At 49.3% G+C, this 27,706-nt stretch overlaps 1 protein-coding gene across 2 annotated transcripts in view; it reads right to left on the reverse strand.

Moving 5' to 3' along the window:
- Positions 1-27,706, reverse strand: part of RAB26 (RAB26, member RAS oncogene family) — a 200,277-nt gene that overhangs the window by 57,746 nt on the left and 114,825 nt on the right. For both annotated transcript variants that reach the window (XM_034784219.1, XM_034784220.1), the window contains exons 3-4: positions 7,675-7,716; positions 4,162-4,228 (exon numbers count right to left, since the gene is read on the reverse strand). In XM_034784219.1, the coding sequence (XP_034640110.1) occupies positions 4,162-4,228; positions 7,675-7,716 (109 nt within the window). The remainder of the gene's footprint in view (positions 1-4,161; positions 4,229-7,674; positions 7,717-27,706) is intronic.

Here is a 27,706-nt window from a genome sequence, read left to right on the forward strand (position 1 = left end):
TCAAGTTGCAGTGGGGGAGATCCAGGTTGGATATTAGGAAACACTATTTCACTAGGAGGGTGGTGAAGCACTGGAATGGGTTACCTAGGGAGGTGGTGGAGTCTCCTTCCTTGGAGGTTTTTAAGGCCCGGCTTGACAAAGCCCTGGCTGGGATGATTTAGTTGGGAATTGGTCTTGCTTTGAGCAGGAGGTTGGACTAGATGACCTCTTGAGGTCCCTTCCAACCCTGATATTCTATGATTCTATGAAAGATTTGGGAGTTGTGGTGGATAATCAGCTGATCACGGGGCCCTAGTGTGATGCTGTGGCCAAAAGAGCGAACGTGTTCCTGGGATGCATTGACAGGGGACTCTCGAGTAGGAGCAGAGAGGTTATTTTACTTCTGCATTTGGCACTGGGGCGACTGCTGCTGGAATCCTGTGTCTAGGTCTGGTGCCCACAATTCAAGAAGGAGGTTGATGAATTGGAGAGGGCTCAGAGACAGTCATGAGAATAATTAGAAAACATGTCTTATAGTGATCGATTCCAGGGGCCCAACTGATCTCGTTTAACAAAGAGAAGGTTCAGGGGTGATTGATCACAGTCTATAAGTACCTACATGGGGAACACACATTTAATACTGGGCTCTTCAGTCTAGCAGGGAAAGGTCTAACATGATGTAAGGACTGCAAGCTGAAGATACACAAATGCAGATTGGAAATAAGGCATAAATGTTTAACAGTGAGAGTAATTAACCACCGGAACAATTTACCCAGGGTCGTGGTGGATTCTCGATCACTGACAATTTTGAAACCAAGATTCGATGTTTTTCTATCAGATCTGCTCTAGGAATTATTTTGGGGCAGCAGGTCTCTGGCCTGTGCTACCCAGGAGTCAGATTAGAGGATCATAATGGTCCCTTCTGGCTTGAGAATCTAGGAATCTTTGCCCCCAGTTGGTACTGGGGCATTGCTGCAGTACAGCGCTGTTGGGGGCTCGGCCTCTTACCTTTTGCACACAGCTCAGGGCCGTAACTATTTGTGGTTAGAGGTGGCCAAAGTTTTCCATGGAAAAACGGGGTTTCATTGAAAATCAGCCTTTTTGGAGATTTCAAAGGGAAACTTTGAAATTAAACATAGTTTGGAATTGAAATTTCTGTTTCATTATTTAAAAAAAACTTTGGGAGTTTCAGGCTTTTGTTTTCCCCTCTCTGTTTTTTCGTTTTTCACCTTTCAGTGCAATACGAGTGCTGGCGATAGCTAGGGCTTTCCTCCTCCCCTCCCCCCAGCACGTTTCCCATTTTCCAGTCGAATTTTCCAAAGATTTCTCCAACTTTGGAAATGTTACAGAGTGGAAAAAGGGGTGAAGAAAATACCAGCCAGCATTCCCTGTAGTGCATTCCCTGGCAACAGAGGAAAACAAGAACTGGGAAGAAAAAAGAAAACATTTCAAGTTTTTCGAAATTTCTTAATGACAAAAGCGGTTTCATTTTGAAATTTTCCTGTGAAACACTGAAAAATGTCAAGCCAGTATTCTGCCTGAGATGGTGTATGTGAAAAATACGATTTTTTTTTAAGACAGCCTCTGGCCGGAGAGCCAGCCCAGGTTACTGGGCAAGTTCCCGCTTGGGTGATTCCATTTTCCTGTCTTAGATCCCTTTGCAAAGACCTGGGATTCACCTTCACTTCTTCCCTGAAATGTTGAGCAACAGCTGCGTTCTCCCCAGGCTCCCCGGAGAGTCCTGCATATACCGTTTGTCAAGCACTTTTGGGTCGTCCCCAAGGAAAGGAGCCGCATAAATGTCTCTTGTCATTATTACAGCTCATTTCACTTGGAGCTACAGGAACCTCCCGTTCGGTAACCGTTTCCCCGGAGGGACCCACCAGCGTCTCATCGGCTCTTGATAGATCTATGAAGCTCCCGTTCACTTTAACTGGAGCTCCCTGGGCAGAACCGGAAGAGAAGAGGTCGGCCTGGAGATTGCTTAATGGAGGGCTGGGGATGCTCTGACAGAGGAAACTCTCAAAGGGAGGGCATACCAAATCATTATAGCCCCTTCCAGCTCTATCCCTATTGGCCGTTAGTTACCGCGGAGACTTCGTCACTGGTACAAGATCTGGCTTCTGAGACCCACAGGCGGGGTGCTGGATCTAGGGGGGTAGCTTGAAGGAATAACGGCAGCTCAATGCCTGGCTTTCATCATATATGGGGTGTTCACTGTTTTGTTCAATGGCTTTCAGCCCCCTAACTCTACAAATTGTTCCACCAGCCCTGCCCACAAGGCGTGGAGAACTGACGGGCTGGTAAACACCCACCCCTACCAGCACGGGTTGGGGCAGAGCCCCACTGGCAAAGGATGGGTTATGAGCGTGAAAGACAAAATCTTGTATGGTGGCTGCACCGGAGTCTTTCCAAGGACCATTTCAGCCACCAGAACTTAACAGTAAAACCATAAAATACCCCAGCCAGGTAAGAGCTCACGTTGGGGCGACGCCTGGCATTCAGAGGCAGATAACAATCAATCATCCTAGAAGATTAATGCCACGTTTCTGCTACCCGCGACTCAGCAGACGCTCCGGAGCGAGCAGCGAACTGCTTGTTAGATATTTAACCAGCATCTTGTGGAGTCTCTTTCTGCTCTACAAACTATTGGTTACTTTGTGGCCGCATCCTATTGGGAAACACCCGATCTGCTTAGTGCTGATGGATCCGTTCTATAAATGCCAGCAGGAGGGCGACTGAGACAGAAAGCCAGCCACAGCTTCCCTCTCACAACCGCTTAGAGGAACCAAAACGCAGTGAGTACAGAGCGTGTAAATAACTCAACACCCCCACCCCCCCCATAACGCTCAGAATTCCAGGCTTTGCAGCAGGGCTGATGCGGCCTGGCTTCAGGCCTCTCCACTGCCTCAGTTTACCTTCCAATCACTAATCAAGCAAACCACAACTGGTGTTTTCACAACACTGCTCCTTCCCTTCTGGGGGTGGTATGTTACCATAAACACTCAGCACCTTCCAAGCCTTCCCCCGGGGTTCAGTTCCTCCTCTCAGTTTACAATGAGTATCAGCGCCCTCTTGCCAGGCTCAAAAGTCTTTTCGGCCCTTTATCAGGGCTGCCCCTTCCTTGGCGCCCTCCCTCCAGGCTCACAGGCCCCCTAACCAGGGCTTCTCACCCAGCAGGACCTCAGCTGAAGGTTATCCCCCAACAGACTCCTGTTCTTTGCAGGTCCCTCACCTACTCTCTGGGCTGCCCTTATATTCCCCAGCAGTCAAATGTTCCCATCACATGACCCCAGGACTCATTCCCTTCACAGGAGGAACAAGCTAAACCTGGCTCCCAGCTCCCTTAAAGGGTCAGTTCACCCTGACGGGCTTCAACGAAGCCTCACCAATTACCACCAGCAGCGGATCTTAAACGTGAAACTAACCAGTCTACGTCCCTTGCCCCAGGAGAAGGGCAGACAGGGCTTGATCCCACACCCTGGATTTCCTCGCTGACTCCAACAGAGGCAGGATGAGGCCAAAAACGAATCCATTTGATCTTTTAAAATTCTTTCCATTTAAAATCACCTGCATTTCTAGTACTAACGCTAGGAATAAAGGGTGTTTTCAGGTGCTAAAAGCGTCCCTTCTCAATAACAGCTCCGTAAAATAGCGAGGTGCGAGAGGGGTGAGATTCGCTCGGTCACCGAGGAGCTGGGCAGTATAGAGGAGATCATTTAAAATGTCCTTGGGAAATTTTTTTTTTTTAAATGATGGACTCCCTTCCTGCCGTGCTGTGCCTCGGATTACCAGATGTCCTGATTTTATAGGGACAATCCTGATATTTGGGGCTTTTGTCTTATATAGGTGCCGATTACTCCCCATCCCCCATCTCAATTTTTCACGCTTGCTGTCTGGTCACCTTAGTTGTGGCCCAGATTCACCAGCAGCAGGTGGGGCACAGAAACCAGGAGGGGAAGTGACGGTAACACAGAGCTGACTAGACTCACTGCCCAGCCCAAGCAAGGAGCACAAACTCAAACAGCAGCAAGAGGGACCAGCAAGGAGCAGGACGCTCTGTGTGGATCCATGATCCCGGGGCCCTTAAGGCCCCCCAGAACAACAGACATTTTCCTGACACTGTCCCTTTAAACTCTACTTTTCCCCCTTAGAAAGAAGCGAGCGCAGAGAAGCTCTTACCATGGGCGTCTCGGTAATAGGCGTGAGTGACGCTGCGGAACCTCTCCTGCCCCGCGGTGTCCCAGATCTGAAAAGGGCAAAGACAGGACAGCGTCACACACAATGCCAGATGCTCAAACCAGCCCAGGCTGCTCTGGGAGCTGGGAGGATACGCCGGGCTCCTTTGTTTTCCTTTTAAAGAGGTTTCATTTCTTTTAAGTTTAAAATGAATTAAGGGGGAGGGGCTGGATAGAGCTGATCCAAGGACTACAGAGAAGTAATGGAAGGAGGATTTCGGAAGTCTCCTGCTTAGTCACATGTTGAAAGGGACCTGCAGTCCCCCAAATCATCCCTGCCCCAGTGTGCTATCAAGATGGCAGCTTCTGATTGGACTGCTAATTATTGTTTTAATTCTACTATAAAGTTACCCCTTTTGACTCAAGTGGTTAGCCACAAATGTTGGGGTCCTGTGGGTTGGTCCAGTTAGAAATTATGACTGCACATCCTTTGTAAAGAAACAGGATTGCCTCAAAGAAGCACCTGATTTGAAGTCCTGTTTCTTCAAACACAGCAGGAATCAAGCAACAGGAAATCATGTCTTTGCTCATCGCTCCAAGCCTCTTTCAGACAACACTCTGCCCAAAAGCACTCTCTCCGCTTTTTTCAGTGCCACACTCCCAGTGTGACTGCTCTTGGCTTTTCTGCCCCTTATCACCCAGCTTCTCTGATCTTTCTGATGCTTTCTCAGACACCCGTGCCTTCACAAAACAATAGCCAGTGAACCCCCTTTGCCCAAGTGCCTTTGCTGTGGGTGGTGACATGGGCCCATGTATGCAATGGAGGTTGTTGTTGTTTCAGCTACCTGGTAACTTAATTGTTTCTTACCACTCTATTCAATGAAGGGCTGTGGTCACACCCAACCCATAATAGTACGGAAGCCACCTTTTCAGAGATTTGCTCTTTGTGCTTAGCGATCAGAATCTCTTTCCTTTCAGCCCGCCTGTGAGCTGGCCCAGCCAAGGGGTTGTGTGGGCAATTACACCACAAAGCCTTTGCAGATCTAGCCAGTTAGTTCTATTTGTTATTACTTCTTTGCTAGGTGTTGGCCACTCATGCTAACACCACAAGCTACTTGTTCCATGTCTCCATCCCACCAAGAGAAGCACCGTGGAAAATGGTCCACTCAGCTCCTGATGGCTTCATGTCCTGCCAGGCCACGTACCGCAGGCTGAAGTGACTCATAGCTGGGCGTTCAGCAGTCTGCTCACATGAGCAACACCAGCTGGCAGAGCGATGGAGGAAACATTGCAGGTTTCAGCAACGAAGGGAGAAAAATTAAGACCCAACCGGATATTCTTTCGGAAAACAAATATAAAATCCAGTGCCAATGCGCACTCCTGAGAAAATGACTTTAACGTTTCATTTCAACAACAATTCATGGTCTGATCTATTCGCACATGATTAATTTGCAACAGAGGGATGTTTGTAGGGCTAAGTATAGAAAAAGTGACAAGTGCAATAAATATTTAAGAGGCACGTCACCATTCTTCAGCATGTCTGAATACTGAAATGATGGCATTTGACAAACAGCCTACAATGCCTCCGTAATCGAAAATCCATTTGCTGGATGGATTTGTGGGGACCTACTAATTGAATTTATCAGTTTTTAATGCAGTGATGTGTTCGCGCAGAAACACACAATCCTATTGGGGGAAAGGAGAGCTAATGTTATTAGTTAGCTTCTGGCACAGAGGTCACAGAAGACAGCCAGATCTTGTGGCATTACAGCAGCTCCGATTGTTTTGGAACTGAAAATGTTGAGTTGAGATATCATGGGGCCGGGATGGATCAGGGGACCAAGTCACAGTGTCTTTCATCATGGAGTCTTTTACCACAAGGGTCTTGTCTGCACCAGGAATTAGCCTGGATTTCAGCCATCATAATGCACCACCGTTGCAGACAAGGAAAGACATGATTTAGACCAGTGGAACCTTGGTTTCTATATAGGTTCTTATACCAAAAGCTTATCACCATAATATCTGAGCATCTTCCAGCAGTGTATTAAGCAACATGACTACACATCTGTCACATGTTTGTTCTCTCATCTTCTCCCTGGGGGAGAAGTGGGTACAATGGAGTGTCTTGTTTTGGTAGAGTTTTAAGGTATGCCTTTTTGTTTTTAAATATACAAGTTCAAGTAGGGATTGCCTCCAGCAGTTTCAGTTGTGGCTTTCCTTGTCTGCATGGGTGAATTAAATCAGCAACTTAAATCAAGGCTCATTCCAAGTATATACAAGATCCAAGTAACTGGTTTGAATCGGGGCTGTGTCCAATCAGAATTCATTCTCACCCAGTGGCGGTTCAGTCACCAACGTGAAAAGAGCTGCTGGGTTTGGACCAGTGTCCCCAGCACAAGAATAACCAGCAGGGAGGTCAAGGAGTCAATGGACCATGGAGACTAGCCTCCCCTCCCTTCCCCAAGTGACCCCTCACAATCAGGCTTGAGGGGCATTAGCAGGGAAGGCAGGGGTAGCTTGTACTGCAGCCAGGTACGCCGTACTTGTTTAATAGCACACAGAGGCCTGTCTCCAGAGCTGCCTCTCAGCAGCGCTGAGAGAAATTCCCACTAAAGCTATTATAAAGATAAAGAAACAGGTAAATAGTCGCAGAGAGGAACTAATGCAAAATCACAACTGCCAAAGCTATTCCGCGAACTGCTGCTCCCCAGCGTGTGGCGGACGCTTTGTTTGGTGTTAGATATTGCTGATTTCATTACCCTGCAGCACATGTTCGAAAGTCGCTTGCAGATGGGAGAGAGCACTCTGGTATGTTCCTTACATCTCTCGCAAAACTCCAGGTTCCCTGGGGAGACCATATTCTGGGGAACCGTGTTAAGAAAGTCCAAGAGATACAAAGCCAATCATGCTGGGAATTCTTCAGCCTGAGCAGATCTGAATTCAGCTCCACTACATGAGTTCAGAGGTCTGCAAGGTCCTTCTCCGCCAGCGGACTCATGTTGAGGTTCTGATCCACCACAACTTCTAGATCCTTCTCAGCCATGCTGCCAAGCCAATTATCCCCCATTCTGTATTTGTGCATTAGGTTTTTCTTCCCTAAGTGCAGCACCTTACATTTGCCTTTGTTGAATTTAATTTTGTTGTCTATAGCCTTGGTCCCCAATGTATCAAGATCCCTCTGAATTTTAGCTCTATCCTCCAAAGTGTTATCAACACCCCCAGCTTCGTGTCATCTGCAAATGTGATCAGTGTGTTCTCTAGTCCTACATCCAGGTAATTAATAAAGATGTTTAATAACCTAAACAAGCTATCCTTTCAAACTAAACCCAACACAACCCAACGTGTTGGTTCTTTCTTTTTTTGGACGTGCAGAAGGGTTTCATGAAGCCCTCGATCAACCGTGGGTATTTATAGGGTTCTAGTTACCATAGCCAGCAGCACTAGTCCCACAGCAAACAAGCTGACATGGACAAGGTCAGGATCATGCAGAGAAGACGGACGCGGGTCAGGGGCTTACCTGCAGCTTTACCTTCACTGCATCCACATTTAAGACTTTATTCTGAAAGAGAAAACAGAAGAATGATGAGAAAAATGAAGCCTCTGTACAAAACAGATTTAGACAGAGTTACAACAGCAGTGGATTTATCCCATCTTGTTTTATTAGTTTGTATGGAACTGGCCAACAAATACTTAAGATTTTCCTGGGTAACTGTCACACGTCCGTATTGTATTGATTAAGAACAAGAGCCTTTCAGTTATGCAGCCCCTTTCATCCAAAGCACTTTACCAACTAAGGCCTGGAAAGAGATCGCTGCAGCCAGTGCTGGAGAAGAACACAGCAATGGTTTAGCAGTGTACATCAACCCCACACAATAATGTAGAGAGAACTTTAGGGAGGCAGAATGTCATTGTTCAGAGTGGAAATTAGCAGAGCACTGGGGTTACTGACCCTTATGAAGGCAGTCAGCAGTCAGGACCTTGATTTTTCAACCCCTCTGGTGTTCCTGCCAGCACATTCTGGGAGTTGGGTTCTGGATTCTCAGCCACCGGTCCATTCCTCTCACACCTCTGCTTCCCCTCTACAAAGGGGAGATCGTACCAAACTTCTTCGCAGGAGGGATTAAGTCATTACACATTCCTCCCGTGCAGTGTGTGCTAGAGAACACATGCTAGAGGGCATTCAAAGCACCACCAGAAAATACATCTGCACCACACCAGCTTTCAGCCAATACAGGGCTGTCAGATTTTATCCTCAATAAGGTCCTTGCGGCCACAACAGGAAGTTTTTCTTCCATTCCTGGTAAGCCTGCCCCAGCACTGCCCCTACAGCACAGTCCATGGTGTTAACGCACAATATTAAACTCAAGGCTATAAACAAGGTCACGACTGTCAGAGGCTGCATGTTCTTTGCTGGGGTGTCACACCGGGGGAAGATACAGAGATGTGTCAATTTAGCTACCTGAAGTGGGCACGAATGAGACATGTCAGTGAAAACACTCCATAAGAGTTAGAATTGGTATGGCAACAACCATTTTTTCACATTCTCTGTGTATATATATCTTCCTACTGTATTTTCCACTGCATGCATCCGATGAAGTGGATTTTAGCCCACGAAAGCTTATGCCCAAATAAATCTGCTAGTCTCTAAGGTACCACAAGCACAAGAACGAGGGTTCCTTTTACTCCATAAGTACAGGCCCAGGACACCTTCAGGCGTCTGGTCACAGGAGAGCCTGGCGTGACCTTGTCAGACCTGCAGCCGTGATGTCCTGGTGACCATCTGAGGAGCAGTGTCAATCAGTCTCCCCCCCAAGTTATGGGCCAGGAATCCAAAAACTTCAGCACCTGCCTTTAAAGAACAGAAGAGGTCGGACGGCTAGTCCCAAACGCTGCGCCTGCATGGACATCCTGGAGGTGAACTCCTCCTGTCCTATAGATCATGGACGCTCTCTCCGTGCCCAGAGAAGGGGTATGGTGGTGCCTCAGCAATGGATGCATTAGAAATCTGTCAGTAGAACAAGTCCGTGTCTTTAATATGGAGGTGAGGGTCCTCAGAGTCTACAGAACCTAGCATGCCACGAGGCCTGGCTGCTCAAATCAAGACACAGCACTGCACCCTGGGTTTTGGAGTCTCTGCGGGTCACCACCTCTGCAGTTAAGATGACAGTAGGTGCAGAGTGCATTTGCAGCTAATTGCTGCATATAGACAGTGCTAGGCCCCTCTCTCTCTCTCACTGCCTTGGGAGTGTTCTGACCCACACCTTGCATTGCAGGCAGACACGGCCTCCATCTTCCTCTGCCATAGAGGGATATTTGCCACTCGCCCAGCCCTGCTCAGAATGTGCCTCCCTGGGGCAAGCGCCTGGCAGGAGCTTATCAGCACTTCCTCCACAGAACAGACCCATCTTAGGAGCTATTCCAAAATCATGTCCAGCTCCCAGGGTAGGGAGGTGTCTCCGTTACGATTAGGAAACCCGACAGACGTGTCAGAAGCGACACAGTCACACTTGGGGTATTCATACTGCAAAAGGAGAATAAAGATGAAAAATGATCGTTTTCCACCCGGGTGCCTGACCCGAATCCAGGCACTTTCCTTCAGCGGCAGGGACATGCACGCACTGGAGAGGAAACCAACCCCAGCTCTGTGCCAGTCTTGGGCACCCACAGACAAACCCAACCCGTCTATTGGCAGCCGCTAAAGCAGACGGGCAGGTTGCTGAGACAGATTCATTCTGACCGTCCCCTTTGAAGAGGCTTTGCAGCGGGATGTCCCCTAGGAGCAGGCATTTTGCACCACCCGCAGGAAAACGGAAACGTTCTCAGCAAACCACGTGTGACTCCAGCTGCAGCTTCCCGGACCTCAAGTTAGCAAAATGCAGATGAAATCCAGTGGCACTGCTGCTCCGGAGCGGCTCCCCAGGAATGCTGGGATGGCAGTTGCCAGAAGCGTGACCGCACGCAGCAGCTCGGCCTTAACCGGGCTGCTGTTGCGCCCCAAATAAAATGTTGCTTTGATGGGCTCAGAGGCTCCATTTCCAACCTCCCCATTTGGTCCCACTCTCTAGGGCTCTGGAAATTAACTGTGATTTCCTCCCAGACAGCCTCTCTCAAAGCTGCCACAGCCCCCCGGTGACCAGAGATACCAATGCCGCCAGGCTTTGCACAGCTTGAGGGGCAATAGCTGGCAGGCAGAGGACACTGGGGAGGGTGCAAATCAGGAGTGATGTCTATGGAGTAGAGCCACTTAAAGGAGGTCAGAGCCAGCCCGCTGGCTTGAGGGGTTGGAGGGTTGGCCTGACCTTGCTCTTGGAAAGTTCTCAGTGAGGTATGGATGGACTGTCAACTCTCCACCCTCCCCTCGACTGTGGGTTGGGGGGAATTTGGTAAATCCTACGGCCCTTCAGGTGCCTCTTTCCCACAAGCACTGCAGAGAGAGAGACTATTTTCAAGTGATTCCCCATCAGTGTTTGCATAAGGAGTCTGCAGGGGGCTATAAATGGGAGCACGGGTTTCACTGCTGAAGGCTGGGACACAAAATCGATTCCAGACCTGTCTACCTAGAGCGATGCTACTTTGTATTTGCAGTGCGCTAGCGTCTCCAGGCCCCCACCTTGTCGGGCTGGGCGCTGCACAAACGTTAGACAAATGAGACTCGTGTTCCTACAATTCTCTTTTACTCCTGCTGCCCTTGTCTATACACATCTCCAGCGCCTCTCAAAATGGCCCCCGCCGGGTGGGGCAATGCTAGCGAAAGTTTGCTCATAAGTTTAGTGACCCCCTTCAAGGGGCAGGGCCTATCCCAGAGTTTTACAATTCCCACCATCAAACTGAAGCCCTCCAGAGACCGCACTAGTGTCTGTTTCTGGGCGTCATCGCACCAGGGACGGGCAGACAGGCTGACCCCAGAGGATCACATGTGTCTAATGCCCACCAGGGGGATTCTGACAGGCCCTCGTCTGATTCTTTCTTAAAATAGATGGATATACTGGGAGGCATGGAGGTCTGAATACAAATGAGAAAACATCCATCTCCTACACCTAGCGGAGCTCTTAAAAACCTAGCAATTGCCATTTCCAAACAGCCAGATGGTCCATCGAGCCTGCCCTCTCCCCGAGTTTTATCAGAGCAGACTGACACCCGCTAGCTCAAAATCCCATTGTGTCGGAGCAGACCAATGGTCCAGCTAGCCCAGGAACCGGCATCCAACAGCGGTCAACGACAAATGCTTTGGAGAACGATATAGAACATCTAAAATGCACTGAACTGTGCACCATATGGGAGAAAAAATTTCTCTGATTCCAGCTGCTGATCAACATCTGCCCTGAAGCAGGAGGATGGGGAGTCCTGGTAACTGCTTTCCTAGCTGCAGGTGTTATTTTTTATTCATAAGTGCTCATGCGCTTCTTTAAAACGCTTCCTGGGTTATACAACAATCACCCGTGGAAACAATTTATATCGTGGTGCAACTAGAAGATCATTTTCAATGTCAATGTCCACTGCCAGGTACACATATTTGGCAATTTAAAATCCAGTATCACTGGTGCTAATTTATACAATTGTGCATAGCTCTGACGGGAGGACCTCTGGCAATAAATTAATGAGCTACAGTATGCGGCGTTAATGGCTTAAAAAAGATACAGCCAATTACTTACAAATATCCAGTTAGTAACCACCCTTAGAAACCTAAAAATCACTGCTTTTCCTGCCAATTTTGCTTCTTCTTCAAACCGAGATTCATTCTCTCTCTCTCTCTCTCTCTCTCTCACACACACACACACACACACACACAATCTCCTTTTTGTTCATTTTGTCTGTGTTTTAGATGATTGGACAATAAAAATCAGTAAGAAAACGAGACGAAGCAGTCAGACTTTCTGCACTGTCTCTCCATACTGCCCTTGTGCTGGACAGAACTTTAAGGAGATGAAGGATGGGCCAGAGATTATGGTGCTAGCTTGGGAATCAAAAGACCTACATGACCTGGGACAAGACAGGAAGTCTACTCCATCCCCCCTAGGGAATGGAGAGAACCGCCCAGCCCAGGGGTGCTGGGAGGACTCATACACTGACGATTGTGAGGTGCACAGATGCTCTGGTACCCCCGGTAGATAAACATGCTGAGCTGAGGGTGGATCGGGATTGCTGCTGGCCGTGCTATATCTGCACTGATGAGCAGCAGTTCCGCTCGCCTCCTGACCCGCAGGTTAGCGACGCCTTCCCAACCCTCCCCTTAAACAAACGTTATTGCTGCACACGACAGCAGATGGGCTGCATTACCACTATCCATTTTTTTTGATGCATCCTAGGAATTAACGAGACTCTAATGCTCCTGTTTCCTTTTTATGGCAGGCCCTGCTGCTTCCACTCTGAGCCGTGCTGATCAACCAAATCAACAAACCCATAACAACTTTATCTCCACATCTAAACTGCCTGGTGGGAAGGGGCAGCTCCCGCGAGCGGTGCCGTTCTGCTTCTCTCCTGGCTGCTATGCAGCGGCAGGACAAATCCTAGAGTGCTTGTTGTCAGATCACCTCTTCTGCACAGGGAGAGGGGGAGGTTGAAAGCTCCCCATTAGAGGCCTGACGGTTACGAAGAGGGAGGGTATCTAGTGGTTTGAGCAGGGGACTGGGAGCCAGGACACCTGCTTCTAGTCCCATCTCTGCCTCTGACTCACTGGGGAAAGTCACCACCTCCCCAGGACTCAGTCTGTAAAGTGCTTTGAGATCCCCAGGGAGAGGGGGCGACAGGAGGTGAGAGGTGAAGGTGACTGGAGGTGACTGGTGAGTCCCAAGTACCGCCTCTCACGTATGAAAGGAATGAGCTGCTTTCAGAAGCAAAATGGACGCTCTCCCCTCTGGCTGAGGATGGACTGACTGCGGGAATGGGCCAGGGATCACCCCAAGCCCTGCTCTACATCCCTCCCTTGCTTGGCGGGCGTTCCCCTTGGCCCTGCTCCCTTCCCACGCTGCCCCCATTGCCTTTGTGGAGGGGAAGCACCAGCCTCTGCACTGCCTGCCCCAGCTGTTCAGAGGGGTCAATTAGGCACTTTCAGTGTTGAGCAAGTCACAGATGCTGCAGGGAGTGGGGAGCAGAGAAGACAGGAGCATCTCAGGGGTGTGGGGGGAGCTGCACAGAGACCAGTGCCTAGAATTCAGAGCCCCTCTGAGCAACCCGTCCAAGACGGAAACCACCTCAGGGCAGAGCATAGTTCGAGATGGATGAGATTATCAAGTAAAATCAACAGACTAGCCAGTGAGAAGCAGAGCTGGCAGAAAAAGTGATTTTGATAAAACACAGCTTGGCTGGTTTGCTCCACTGTTATTATTCAGTGTTTGGGAGCGTTCAGCCAGACCATGGTCCAAAGAAGGATTCATCTCAGATGGGCGCTCGTTAGTCACTATTGATCCTTCATTATTCTCCTGATTAAAGAGAACCAGTCAGAACCAAGGAGAAGAATGTCCTATGTCCAGATTACCTATGTCATGGAGATAATCAACCACACACTATGAAAATTATTAATACCTAAGAGAGAATCTCCTTCAGTATCCAGAGACTGAATCCAGAAACACATGTTCAGAATATCTTTGTCACCACAGTATGACTCTGCACCTTAAAATCCCATTGAGCCCACAGAAAAGTGGGTGGGGATATCTCCTTGTTGAAAAATTGGGTAGAATCAGCAAAGAGCTACAAGATCGATTCAAACCCCACACAACCGCAAAGCTCAATCTATGTAGTTTATCCATGAGACGGCTAAGAGGTGACTGGATCACAGGTCATAAGTACCTACACGGGGAGAAGATTTAGCAGAAGGTTCTCTAATGTAGCAGACACAGGCTGAGCGAGATCAAAGGGCTGGAAACCGAAGCTAGACAAATTCAGACTAGAAATAAAGCACAATGTTTTTGACAGTGAAGGTAATTAACTACTGGAATGACTTCCCAAGGGCTGGCGGGGACTTTCTGTCCGTTGAAATCTTTAAATCAAGAATGGATTTTTTTGTGTAAAGTTCCATATAACTCAACCAGAAGTTATGAGGTTGATGGGTGAAATTCTATGCCTGGGGCATGCAGGAGGGCAGACTAAATTATCATAATGGTCTCTTTATGGCTTTGACCGCAATGAACGAATGAATCTATAACAAAAAGTCAAAGACACATCAAAGCGAAAGGTTAGAACAGCCCAGAGATGAGATTTGTCGATAGATTTTATTTAAATTTATAATAAAAACATGCAACCCCCCCACATCTCTATTACTCTGGGCACCTTTGACTGGTAGCACAGCACCTAGAAGCTATCCCAATGCACTAGGCATTGCAAAACACAGCCCCTACCCCAAAGAGCCTACACTCCAAAAAGACAAGACAGACAGACAGGACCAGGAGGGGAAACTGAGGCACAAAGGAGACATGACCTGCCCACAGTCACACAGCAGGTCAGTAACAGAGCCAGGAATTGAAACCAGGTCTGCAGAGTCCCAGCCCAGTGCACTATCCAGTGGACCAAAGCTAGCAGCTTATCTACCCCCAGTCTCCAAAAGGACAACCCTCCCCTCCTTCCCCCCAAAACGGAGTCAGTCCTTGCCCTGCATAGAGGTCACATCTCGCAATTGACATAGCATGCCCCCAAGGGAAACAAACCAGGGCGAGCTCAGCCCAAATGGAGAGCGCTGGTGGATACCATCCTGCTGATACCCCCTTTTTTCAACTGATTCATAGGGCCAGAAGGGACCACCGTGACCATCTATGCCATTATAGAACTATTTGCAAACAGAAAAACAGGGTGAACCTCAGTTCCAGTGAGAAGCGCCTTTGATTTTTAAAAAATTCTTTCCTCATTAATAATATAAGGCATCAGCTGTGTCTTGAGAGAGCCCCTTCTAACAATCACCCTGGCTCCACAGCCAAGTGCCAGGAGAAGCAATCTGCTAGCATACGGATCCCCTTGAAAAGGCGACACTTGGCTCTCCAGCCGCGACGTGGGCCGCGGAGACAGGAGGGAGGCAGACGACCAGTTTCCCGTTTAAATTGTGAATCCGCAGCCTCCTTTATCGGGGTGGGCAAAGGGCCACAGAAGCCGGCTTCACACAGTACCCATCAGGAATTCAATTTCAGTCCTGCATGCAGTTAGAGAGCACAGTGGATGGGAAGGAGACAGCTGCCTCAGTGAAAAGCTCTCTGGAAGAGTCTATTCCGGGCCCCGCGACTGCTGGAGGACAAGTTCACTCATTTCTCCGAGAAGGTGTTTTCTCTCTGTGGGTTTGTAATATAATTGGCTGGTAACACTGTTCTGTCGGCTGAAGCAATCACACACCACTCGGCAAATTAACTGACTCCAGTAACAATTGTTTTCTGGATGGATTGCAAGGGCGGACCATAATCTTGAGCTTTGTGTTGTTCTGATAAACAAGGAGAGCCGCTGGCTGCATGTTGGCGGAGGACGTACAGATGTTCAAGGTGCTGGCACAGCTCTTTGACAAATGCCCTCTGGCAACAGCAGGCTGCCTGCCAGGGAAGAAGAGCAGTACAGGAATCGCACAGCGCCATGGGCGAGGCCAGTCAGCATTTCATCATGCAAGAATCCTGGACGGACAAACACACCGTGGGCCCGTCCCCCAGCTTCTGAGGGAGCAGAGGTCAGCAGAGCTACTGTTACTCGTCACTGCACACACCACACACATTCTGGGCACCACTGCCCGGCCCAGGAGCAGAAAGGCAATTAGTTGAGGTGCAGTGTGGCTTAGCTCTGGGCTAGAGTCAGGACACCTGGGTTCCATTCCTGACTCTGTGGTGCTGGGCGAGTCCCTTCCTCTCCTACCCTTTGCTGGGCTTGTCTGTGCGGAAGGTGCATTTTGTAGGGCAGGGACTGTCTCTCACTGTGAGCACGTGCAGTGTCCGATCTTGGCAGAGCCTGTCGTCAGCCTTATAACAATGGCACATGGTCGCTGGCCGTGAGGGGCTCAGGCACCCAGCCCACCGTGACGGAGAATGAGCCGACCCAAACCCACCGGTGAGCTGTTTATACCTGGGTGCCTGGGCGACAGTTAGTCAGGGAACCCCGGGGCCTAACAAAGGCTTAGGAGTGTGCAGCAAATAGGGGAAACACCCGAGGAGCGAGGCTCCCCAGGGAAATGGGTCGGCCAGGTCCCCCCGGCAAGCAGAGGCTGACGGCGAGAGGAGCAGACCCAGAGCCAGCGTTCCCAGGCACGGGACCGTAGCAGCCCAGGAGAATGAACTGGGCCCGGCACCCCCTGGGGAAGTGCTAGGGACTGGCTCAGCAAAGAGCCCCACACAGACTGGTGTCCGGCCAAACGCCCCGCAAAGGCCCAAGCTGCAGGTGGGGCATCCGGGGTGAGACGGAAGGCTGATTAATCCAGAGGAGGAGTTGACTAACACTTATGTTTTTGTGTTATCCTGTCCTGATAAATAAATGAGACCTCCTAAAGAGGGCGCTCTTGAATACTAGAAAGGCCAGCTTTAACTTGTTTATACCCCAGGTGAGGGGAAACTGAGGCAGGGGCTCACCTGCAGCACCATGCCAGACGGGCATGTCGGGGTGACCTGCATGCCACTGCAAGTAACAAGAACAGCGGTGACTCCCATCTTTGACCCTGATGCTGGCGCTTGGGGTTACGGGGACCACGATCTGAAGTGCCTGGTTCAGAGCCAGCTGCAGAACTCCAGCATCCCCAGCCGCGAAGGATGCAGACCCCGAGCAGACGGTTCACAAGGCAACAGCTGGCGCTCTGGGCCCCGATCCTGCAGGCTTGCTCAGGAGCCAACGATTCCAACAGGGCTACAGCACAATAGGGGATATCGGATTGGGCCCAATTTAGTATCCACAGTGCCACATTCCTCCCCTATACTTAGTAAGACTGTGGTTCTCAACTTCCCCCATACCAGCCCCCCCCCCACAACCACCACGATGCCCCTCCCATCTAGCCATATGGGAAGGGCAGAGGGGTCAGAACCTCTGATGCTTGTTTGGGCCCCGCCCTTGAGAGCTCCTGGACTAAGAATGACAGCATCTCAGTTCCCGTAGCGTGCCAGTTAGCATTGGCTTGGCCGTGGCAATGCCCATCTGGGAGCTATTCCCCACAGTCCCTAGAAGAGCTGGAGGAATTTCTATCGTCTCACTTTGCCTCACTCACGAGCATCATTTTTGCAAGCCATACGCCATGGATCAAGTGTGCAGTTAATCCCAGCTCACCACCTCTCGCCATCTCCATCAGCAGCAGGGAGGCAGCTATTATCCATGCCATGAAAAAGGCCCCTTAGGGCAGTAGGATGCTTTAGCGTGTGGGCTACACAGGAATCCCAACTAACAGCCAGTGGGGGGGGGGGAGGAGACATGTGTCGAGGGGCAGCGTGCTGCTAAGGCAGACCTGGGCCTCCATGCACTAAGCGCGGCTGGGTATGCCCCAGAGATCTAACGGGAGCTGGGACAGGCAGGTCAAAGGGAACCCGGAGAGACGGAGCCGTGGAGTTCTCTGCTGAACGGAGCCTTGCACTCAGGGCCGGCTCCAGGCACCAGCTTACCAAGCAGGTGCTTGGGGCGGCCACTCCGGAGAGGGGCGGCACGTCCCAGCTGTTCGGCAGCAATTCGGCGGACGGTCCCTCACTCCTGCTCGGAGCAAAGGACCTCCCGCCGAACTGCCGCCGCAGATCGCAATCGCGGCTTTTTGTTTGTTTGGCTGCTTGGGGCGGCCAAAACCCTGGAGCCAGCCCTGCTTGCACTACACCCGTGGTTCTCAAACTTTTATACTGGTGACCCCATTCACGTAGCAAGCCTGTGTGCGACCCCCCTTTTAAATTAAAAACACTTCTTTACATATTTAACACCCTTATAAATGCTGGAGGCAAAGTGGGGTTTGAGATGGAGGCCATGACCCCCCCACATAATAATCTCGTGACCTCCTGAGGGGTCCTGACCCCCAGTTTGAGAACCCCTGCACTATACTAAGCCTTCTCCGAAAGGAACTAAACTGGGAGATTCAATTCCACTCTCTCTGCTGGCCTGGAACCCAGCTGGTATTAATTACAGACGTCTTGATGGGAAAGCCAAGGAAGCCGTAATTAGACATCAGCGTGCTGAGGTGCTGCAGGACTAAACACATTTTAGTTTAAAATTGACTGCTGGTGCCACTCTAGACCTGTGGGTCCAGACAGCAGGACCAGCAAGAGGGCAAGCTTCCCCCGTGACATCCCCTGCCAACCTTTCCTGTAACTTTGGACCTTCATGAGGGGTGGGAGTGCGCTTTGGTCCTTGGTCTCCCTGCTGAGCAGCCCGTGGGGAACGTGTTTGTAGGACAGGGGCTGCTGCATGCTAGGAACTTCACTGACACCAACTCTTTATTTTGTATAGGGCCCGCCAAGCCATCTGCAGCTGGGCCGGCTTTGGGGGGAGGTTGTCAGAGTTATGGGAGCTGGGTGCCAGGTGCTGCCTTTGACAATCCTGCTCTGTTCATGGCCTGGGGCCAAAGGGGAAGGTCTTCACAGGACATAATGGAGCCATGCAGTCCCACAGGCAAGAGTGACAAGCATGCAAAGGAGTCCTTATTGCACCAAGCAGCTCTCCAAAGTAATTCCTCCTCTGGGAGCAATGGTTTGAATTGTCAAACAGCAAGGTTGCTCATGTGGGAGGACTTCCTCCGCACCCTGGAAACAGCATCCCTGTGAGATGCAGCCCAGCCAGCCATCAATTTGCCTCACAACTTTTGCAGTTTTATCAGTTTAAAAGGCTCAAATTTATCCCAACAGCTTCTGCTTGTGGTGAACGGGTCAGCAACTGCAGGAAGATTAAATGTTAATTGTTATTAAGTTGTATTTTTCATGCATCGGGGTTATGGGACTCTGCACTGTGTATACTGGCACGGCAGAACAACATGTGCAAGGCTGTATGTAACCACCCAGCAATTCCTGGCTCTAATCAGGTAAACTGTTTTGCTCTCATAGGACACACAGAATAAACATTCGTCTGGCAAAGAAACCAGTCCTTCAAACTTCTGTACTGTGTCTTTGGCACAGGGAGATTTTGCCACAGATTTGCTGTATTCAAGTCCTAGTGAGATTCACAACCCCACAATGCCAAACTGCTCTCTTGGAGAACAAGCAGCTGTCTGGTTGCACTCATTCCTCTGCAGTTGTCCAACTCTGCGCCTCTTACTGACAATCCCCCACAAAAGCACCAGCCAGGAGGGAATCTTGCAAGAGTTCTCGGGCAGCTGTCCTCAGGGGTTCTCTTCAAATAGAAATTTAAAATCCTGACTGTCCAAGGTCACTTGTGCATCAGGGTCATGGGTGCTGAGTCTCTCACACGAACAAAGGAATCAGAATATGGACCAGTGGCCTAGTTAGTCTGGGAGCCTGTCTCCGGTAGTGGCCAGTACCAGATGTCACAGGGAAGATACCAGAACTGGACAAAGATGGCTTTGCAGGGCTAGATGTTCAGAGGAGCTCAGCATTCAGCACGCTCCAATGCTAAGGCCTTTTGAGAATCTGGCCCATAATGGACAATTATGGAGTAATCTGCCTACAGCGGCAGTTTCTTCCCCTCCTCAGGCAGTGAGTGGCTGGCTCACGCCCCAAAGGGGCAGGGTTTATATACCTGCTATGTATTTTCATCCTAACGGAAGTAACTGTGCATGTTCTCACCCATTTAAATGGCCTTTTCCAAATCTTATTAAGATCTTGAGGGTTTGGCTCTCAGAATTCTTATAACCATTGCCAGTGGAGTTGACAAATATTTATTGATTTTTCTTTCTTACTGGCTTCCCATTCCATGCAGGTCACAAACATTGCATCAGTTGCCCCACTGTGGTAGTTTGGTACTTGTGGTTTTTGACATCTTGCTGAAAGGCAGGAAGTGGAGAAGTGCATGAAAATGAATAAAATCCTAATTCACCTCCAGCACACCTACGCTGACTTCAGCAAGTCACACAGGGACTGGACATGGCCCCAGAAGCTCATCCAATGTGTCTGAGCTTCAGAAGACATCCAGGGCTTGACTTAGAATCTTGGGTTGAAAGTTCAGGTCTATGATGAAACAACATCTAGTAGTTAGCACAGCAGACTGGTAACCAGGATTCCCGGGGCATGTCCCAAACTTTGCCACTGGCTCCTTGTGTCCCTCGGCATGTCCCATAACAACAATGAACCTCCATTTGAACACCTTTAAAATAGGGATTGGAAATATTTACCTACCTCACATGGGAGCTGTGAGCATTTATTCGACTAAGGTCTGTGAAGCACTTTGAGAACTTTGGATGAAACATGCTCTAAAGAGAGGAAAATTATTTATCCAAAACCAGTTTGCTTCTCACTGGGACGTTAGACGCAGCAGGTTATGGCAAAGAAAGTTCAATTTTTATTTCCTGATGAATAACTCCAGACAAAGATCCTAAATTTATTCATGGAGTTAGTCAAGCATTTGTAACTTACTGGATTCACTTTTGTTTTTCAAAGCCAAACTTCCTGTGCTACATCAAGCAATTCCTTGTGTCTTCCCATGACGGTAGGCGTCTCCCCAGGGAGAAGGATAAAAGCGTTTCTCTCTCTCTCTTTGAGGGCAGGTAACTTTTATTTAACATTGAACTCTTTATGCCTTGATCGCCGCATGGAACCAACCTTTAGATGCACATGTGCCCACACACACAAAAGTCAAGTCACTTAAGGAAGCTAATTAACTCTAGTCCTGTAAACTTTTATGGTAAAAATCAGCGTAACCACGTTTACTGCTCCCCAAAGCAACTACACGGTCATACTTTCTTTGCCCTTATCTTCTCCCTGGCTTTCTGTCTGCTCGCCTTATCCTACACTGGCAATCCTTTGGGGCAGGGGACCTTGGAGCAGATTCTCAGCTGATCACAGAAACATAGGGCTGGAAGGAGCCTCAAGAAGTCATCCAGTCCCTCCCCCTGTGCTGAGCCCGGTAACCAAGAGGCAGAACTCCGTTGACTTCAGTTTGCTTGCATGGGGAAAGTTTACGGGGGAGACACCCCCAGCACATGGAATTCCACTGCCCAAAGGGGCTAGGCAAGATTTTTCATTCTGAACCCTAACCCAAACTTGCCTCTGTTTTTCTCTTACCTATATTGTGGGAGTCTAGCAGCTGAGATGGGGTCCTCCTCGTGTGGGTGCTGTGCTTAGGGAGCGATGGTCCCTCTAACCCCAAAGGGCTTGCGCTGTAAATAAACTAGACAGGCCACGTGGGGGGAGGGAACACAGGCACAGATGGGGAAAAAACTTGCCCAGCAGGTCAGTAGCAGAGCTGGGAATAGAACCCAGGATTCCTAACCTCCAAGCCAGCAGCCTATCCACTAGGCCATACTGCCGCTCCTCTTGCCCTGCCTCAAGGATTCCTCTGCACTTGGCAAAGAAGGTCGTAATAAATCCAAGCGACACAGGCCACAAAGTATCTTTTTTTCCCTTATTTTAAAAAAATACAAAATTATTTGCCCTGTCACCGCCTCTCCAACGAGCTGTGAGCAGCGAATAACCTGCTGCATTAAGTGGCCAGCGGTGCTCATTATAAACGGATCGCTGGCCTTCACTTCAGCCTGTCCGTGCGGAAGGCCAGGGCAACACTCAACCGTGAGCTGGGGAAGGCTACCAAACCTCACCCGTTCGGAATGATTTCTCCTTCCCAACACAGGACCAAAGCAAGGCTCCCCCAGGCATTTGGGGGGTGCACTCTCTAGGTTGGTATGTGTGGCTGAAAGCAAAGTAGAAGCAAGTGGCCTCTGCACTGCAAAGAGAAAAACCACACAAACTCCAAGCATATGTACCTACTCGCTGATGCTCCCAGCTGGCCAGTGCAGAGGGTTTCCAGCACTGCAGAAGAGACTGAGGCCTGATCTATTCTTAAAACTTAGGTTGACATAGCTACAGCACTCCGGGGTATGAAAAATCCACACCCCTTGGCACCGTAGCTATGCCCAGTGCAGACGCAGCTAGGTCGTCGGGAGAATGTATCCATCAACCTAGCAACCATCGCTCAGGGAGGCGAAGTTCCTACGGCAACGGGAAAAATGCCTTCCATTACTGTAGGCTGTGTCTACGCTACAGGGTTACAGTGCATAGCTACAGCGGCCATTCTGGACCACTAATGGGGCAGGCTAAAACATACCAGACATCTGAGCCTCCCAGATTCTGGTGGATAATCAAGGAGCTAAATTGAATTCACTGTGGTTACTGAGGGGATCAAAAATCTAGTCCGAAGGTCTGCGTACCGAATGTTCACGCAGCTCTCTTCGAAACAAACTGCCAGGACTTGAATAAAAGTGTACCAGGAGCTGCTGCTCTTGCTTGGTTTGCCCAGGTGGGTTCAGGTTTGAGACGCATCTGACTGAATTGTCTCTTCTAACCCAAGTCCATGAGGGAATTCATTACTGTGCACACCAGGTGTCTGACTCTCCCATTCCCCATCAGGGTGCGGCACGGGGCTCAAGAGATGCTCTGCAACGCTATTCGTGCTGACTGGATGCCAACACGTAAACAGCCTTGGAAAACAAAAATGGCATCTCTGTTTGTCTTTATGTAATCAGGAGAGAACCTTTCCCTAACACTGAGCACTGAGCGAAGGACCCTGTGACCACAGGACTTATTTTCAACCAGGCCAGTTGCTTTGCACTCGGAGTAAACTGGAAATGGGATCTGACGGCAAACAATCATGGCAGCTGTAGCGAATTACATACTGGACATGCACTAAACCATACTAGTGTCTCTGTGGGGCCTGGTCAGTGTGCCGATGTTGAGCAAGCACACAAGGAAGCCAGGGAGAGGAAAGGTAAACCTAGAGCGGGTTAAATACTGTAAAAAAGCACTCCCGAGTATTTGATTTGACCGTATTCCTTGCTGTTTGTGCTCATTCACACAAATGGTTTCCCTTGGCACAAACGAGTGGGAACTGATTTCTCTTCACATGAGCAGCTCTGCTCATGTGGAAGGAAGAATATTTGCTATTATGTTCAAAACATGTTCCAGTCACCCAATCAGGAAGTAGAAACGATACCATGTGATTTAAGTTACCAATCACACCAAGAGTAGTTGAAGTGAGCACCTGGGGAATAACCCACAGTCCCTCCATCCATCAGTTATGGAAAGTGAACCGATTAGTAAAAACCAAGGTCTGTTCCTACCGTGTGGCCAGTCTGACCTGCAACAACGACTCTGTGGAAAGCCCGACCTGAGCTGCTGGGGAGACTCGTGAGAATGCCCATTACGAAGAATTGGATTTGCTGACTTGTGTGTGTTTTTTAAATTGAGGTCACAGATATAGTAGAGTTAAATCACTGTAAGTTGCCTACAATATCTATGGAGTAAGTCTGGAGTCAATGAAAAGCTTTAGATTGGATAGGGGAGATCAAGTGATTTTTAACTTTTTTAATTTTAAATTCTCTGCTCCAACAACTTCATTCCCTGTGCTCTAATTACTTAGACACACACACACACACACACACACACACACACACACACACACAGCTTTTCTTTCTTTCCTCCTGTTCCTATTAGGTCTTGTTTAATTATTTGTTTTAAGGTAGCATTAGAGAGCCCAGTCAAGATACGGACCCACTAGGCAAGAAGCATAAAGCAGCCAGAAGGAAATTAGTGGGGTTTCCAGCATATCCCACTTACGGGGCTGAGTGAAGGGGTTCAGGGAAAATACCGGACTAGAGCTTAACCCAAGCTTTTGTTTGTAATTTGGAAAAGTTCACGTAAGTTGAGTCCCCATCTCACGCTCTTCCCTCCCCACTTCCCTTCCTGAGGTCTCCAGCCTCTGCTGAAGTCCATTTCATCATCACATTGGATCTAAGCAAGCTGGGCTGGGCCAGATGTTCTCTGCATACAACAGGAGCTCTAGGTTGACCTAGGGCTGGTGGGAATGGAGCGGAAGCATTGCATTCTGGGGCACCTTTAAACCCAGGAAACTCTGGAACCTGAAAGATGTAAAACAGACCACTCAAGAGCTGGAGAGAGTGAAGGATCCCAACCCATGATATCAGCAAAGCTGGGGTCAGGGAAAGATCTGGGATGCAAGGGAGAGAAAACTGAAGTTGTGGGAAAGGGGGAGGATGTGACTGAGTTTGGAAGAGAGGGCAGGGAGGGAATCTTCAAGGGGTTGGGTTAAGCTTCAAAGAAGCATCCAATGTGAAATCCTGGCCCCAAGTCAGTCAAAGGCAAGACTCCCATTGACTTCTCTGGGGCCAGAAAGTCACTCCCTATCTCCGAGGCTTATCCAAACACTCACGCATCCTCGTCTCGTTGACAGGAGAGTGGGATGGGAGGGTCTATTCTGAACCGGTTACTTTTTGGAGTGACCAGCCATGTGACATGCTAAATGTAGCTCTCTAAAGATGGAACAAACAAACAAAAAATCCTAAACATTAAAAAGCCCCAAGGGAAAGAGCCAGGAAGAAGTTAATTTACCCACTAGAGCCACTGAAATTAGTAGCAGTAACAATTACGGTGTCATTAAAAAAAACTCTAAGCAATCACGACGCATTTCTGAGTTAGAAAAAATCTACCTAACATGCGAGTGGCCAGGAACACATCTTGGGTTCGAAGTCAGCCGAAAAACCAACATGTGCAGTTCGTCCACAGATATCAGTCTTGTCGGCTTGTTCTTTCTGACTAAATATCGCAAGAGCAGCTAGGCAGTTCCATGCATGCTAATACTCCACCTTCTAAACCCACAAGAGCCAGCACTTCAAGGTGTCTTATTACTGCTCTGATGGAATTGCTTTTACAGCTAGGCACAGTCCTGAATACAGAAGGGAAAGAGACAAGGGACCCTAAACCCGCACTGGCGTAACCCTAGAGAGATCCCCCACAGATGGAACCGGCTCAAGGAACCAGCCTCATTACACAGGACTTGATGGTTCTGCACAACAATTTAATGCTGCATTAGTGACATGCTTTAAACGTCATGTGTTCAGTGTGAGGGGAGGGGCGCTCTCCCACCAGAGACAGGATGGCAGCTCCATTGCTTGGGTTGGGTAACAATGGATAAAGCACTAGGGGGGAAAACAGACTAGTAATGTAGGGCACAGTACTGCCCAGGCCGGGAGCCTGAACCAAACCCCAGCGACCTCTGAGATTTAGAGCAGGCTCTAGAAGCCAGTAGGTTTTTTTTCCCTCAGCTCTAACATCTCTAGTTAGGATTTTCAAAGGACCTGCAATCACCAGTGAATATAATGGGGATTTGGGTACCGAACTCCTGGAGGCTCCTTTAAGAAGCCCAGCCGCTGATTCTAGGACTATAAAAACAACGGGTGAATTTGTGTCAGCTCTAACCTAAGGATCTCAGAGAGCTTTACACACAAAACTTTTTAATAAGCCTCAACCCCACTAGGAGGTAGATAACTAAACTGTAATCCCCATTGTACAGATGGGCAGAGACCCAGTGAGAGTCGGTGACTTGCCCAGGGTAGCAAACTAATAGTAAAGCTGGGACAAGCTCTGGTTGGGAATAGAACCCAGGAGTCCTGACTGCCCAGCCCACGCACTAGCGTCCCAAGTTAGGAAACAGAGATCTCATGATACGATTTTCATGCAATAATTGGTTCTGCGGAGGAGGCTGAATTAGGCTAGTGTGGCTTCACCAGCGTGAGGGTTGGCATTTAATGAACAACTTGAGTAATATATTCTTCCTAGGCCTCTAAAACTCGCCCTAGGGAATATGCCTGGGCCTGCAGGGGAGTCCACGGGAATGGACTAGTGAAGGGTTCGGATAATGAATCTTAGCCACCCAGCTCTACTCAGGCAACACCACACGCTGGAGCAGTAAGCTGAACCCTGGGACCCTAGGGGCACTGTCAGCCCCCCAGAAACCGCTCGCTTGTCATTTTCCATAAGGGGAATAGACTGAAAAGTTCATGAGTTTCAAACTGTGACAGGAACCGGCGCAGAGGATCAGGACAGATTTCTATACACGGTGTGAAATACTTTCAATGTGAAGTATTCCCCCTAGGTACTGTGGGCTTCGGGCTGCTGAACTGCAGTACGTGAAGCTGACCGGTTAAAATCCATCATATACGGTCACCATCTGGGAGCCCAGCGGCCAAGCCTCCCATCGGAGCAACCTTCTCGGTTCTGGGCGAGCCTTTACAGATATCCCACCATCATCTCTCTGCCGAACACACGATACACGGCTAATGAGTGCACTGCTCCCGCCAGGCAAGGAAACCCACAGGGGCAGACTGAGCTGGTCGGAGGGTTTCTACAGGACATAGCGCAAGGCATTGTTTTGTTCCAAATATGCTCCAAATATGAAAGGGCTCTTTGTCCTCCCTTCCTTTTCCTTTTCTCCTTATGTCTGACTTTTTATTCCACCCCCAGCTTCTCCCTCTTTTCCTATTACATGGGCTGTGAAGTCTCTCTGAGTCCCAGGATGTATCCATGTTGTAATGGTGAACTGCAAAGCAAAAAAACTCATCCCCCTATTTTGCCCTTCCTTGCTCCTCTAGGCTTCATGGAGATTCCTGTAGTTATTGAAGTGTTTCCCCATGTTTCAGCACATTAATACGATCACATCTCCCTTTGTCCCTCTTAGCTGGAGGACCTTGGCAAGAGCCCTGGAAGACCTGAACCGTGATGTTACAGGAGGCACTGCCCTGAGTTGCAGCTTTCCCTATCCCCAGCTGAGAAGAGGAGAGATGCTGTATAAGTCTATTTGATGATGGTTGGGATTGGTGGGAGGAGCCTACCAAAACAACAGAAGGTCCGCCCCCTGAGGAGAGGGCGGGGCCACAGAACTCAGACATCAATGGAGTAAGAGGGACCAAAAACCATGAACAAACAGGGACCGAGCTGCAGGTCACAGGGTCAAAGCGAGAGAACCAGAAGGGGGTCTGAGTAGAGAACCCATTGCTCTGAGGAGTCCAGGAGTCAGTGCGAATGCAGGCACTGACCCAGGAGTGGAAAAAGGCCCTGGTCTCCGCAAATCCCCCCTCTTGTGTCCTCCCCCTGAACAGATGGATGGCTCTCTTTGTCAGGGCCAGGAGATCGTCTCAGGACTTCGTGAAGCCATGGATAACACAGCCTAAGAATCAGCAGCCCCTCTGCTATGGGACCCAGAGATAGAGCCCTCTGTGCCCTCAGCCTGTGTACACCTTTCACCCTGTGGAGTGTCCTGGCAGACTTCACAAATGTGGGGGTCTGTTCATAGGTGCTGGAACTAGGGGGGCTGGGGGTACTGCCACACCCCCTGGTTTGATGGGGTTTCTTCATAGGTTTACAGTTTGGTTTGATGGCTCTCAGCACCCCCACTATACAGTGTTCCAGCACCCCTGGTTCTAGTTTTTGAGCCTTTGGGGATCAAGTTTTTGAGCTGTTCTTCCCAACCATGAGGGCTAGAAACTTCCTTTTCTTTAAATGAAAGCAGAGTCTCATGTAACCTCAGGACTCCAGGAGCTGGGGCTTTAAGGAAAAAAACCCCAAATATCACAAGACTCGCAATACAATCCAGAGAGCTGGCAATGCGGAAAGCCACTGTTAGCAAAGTACAGGGCTGTTGGTGTTTCTTCTTGATATAGCTCAGTAAATTACACT

This window comes from Trachemys scripta, chromosome 10, assembly GCF_013100865.1.
Source record: "Trachemys scripta elegans isolate TJP31775 chromosome 10, CAS_Tse_1.0, whole genome shotgun sequence".
Taxonomy (NCBI): domain Eukaryota; kingdom Metazoa; phylum Chordata; order Testudines; family Emydidae; genus Trachemys; species Trachemys scripta.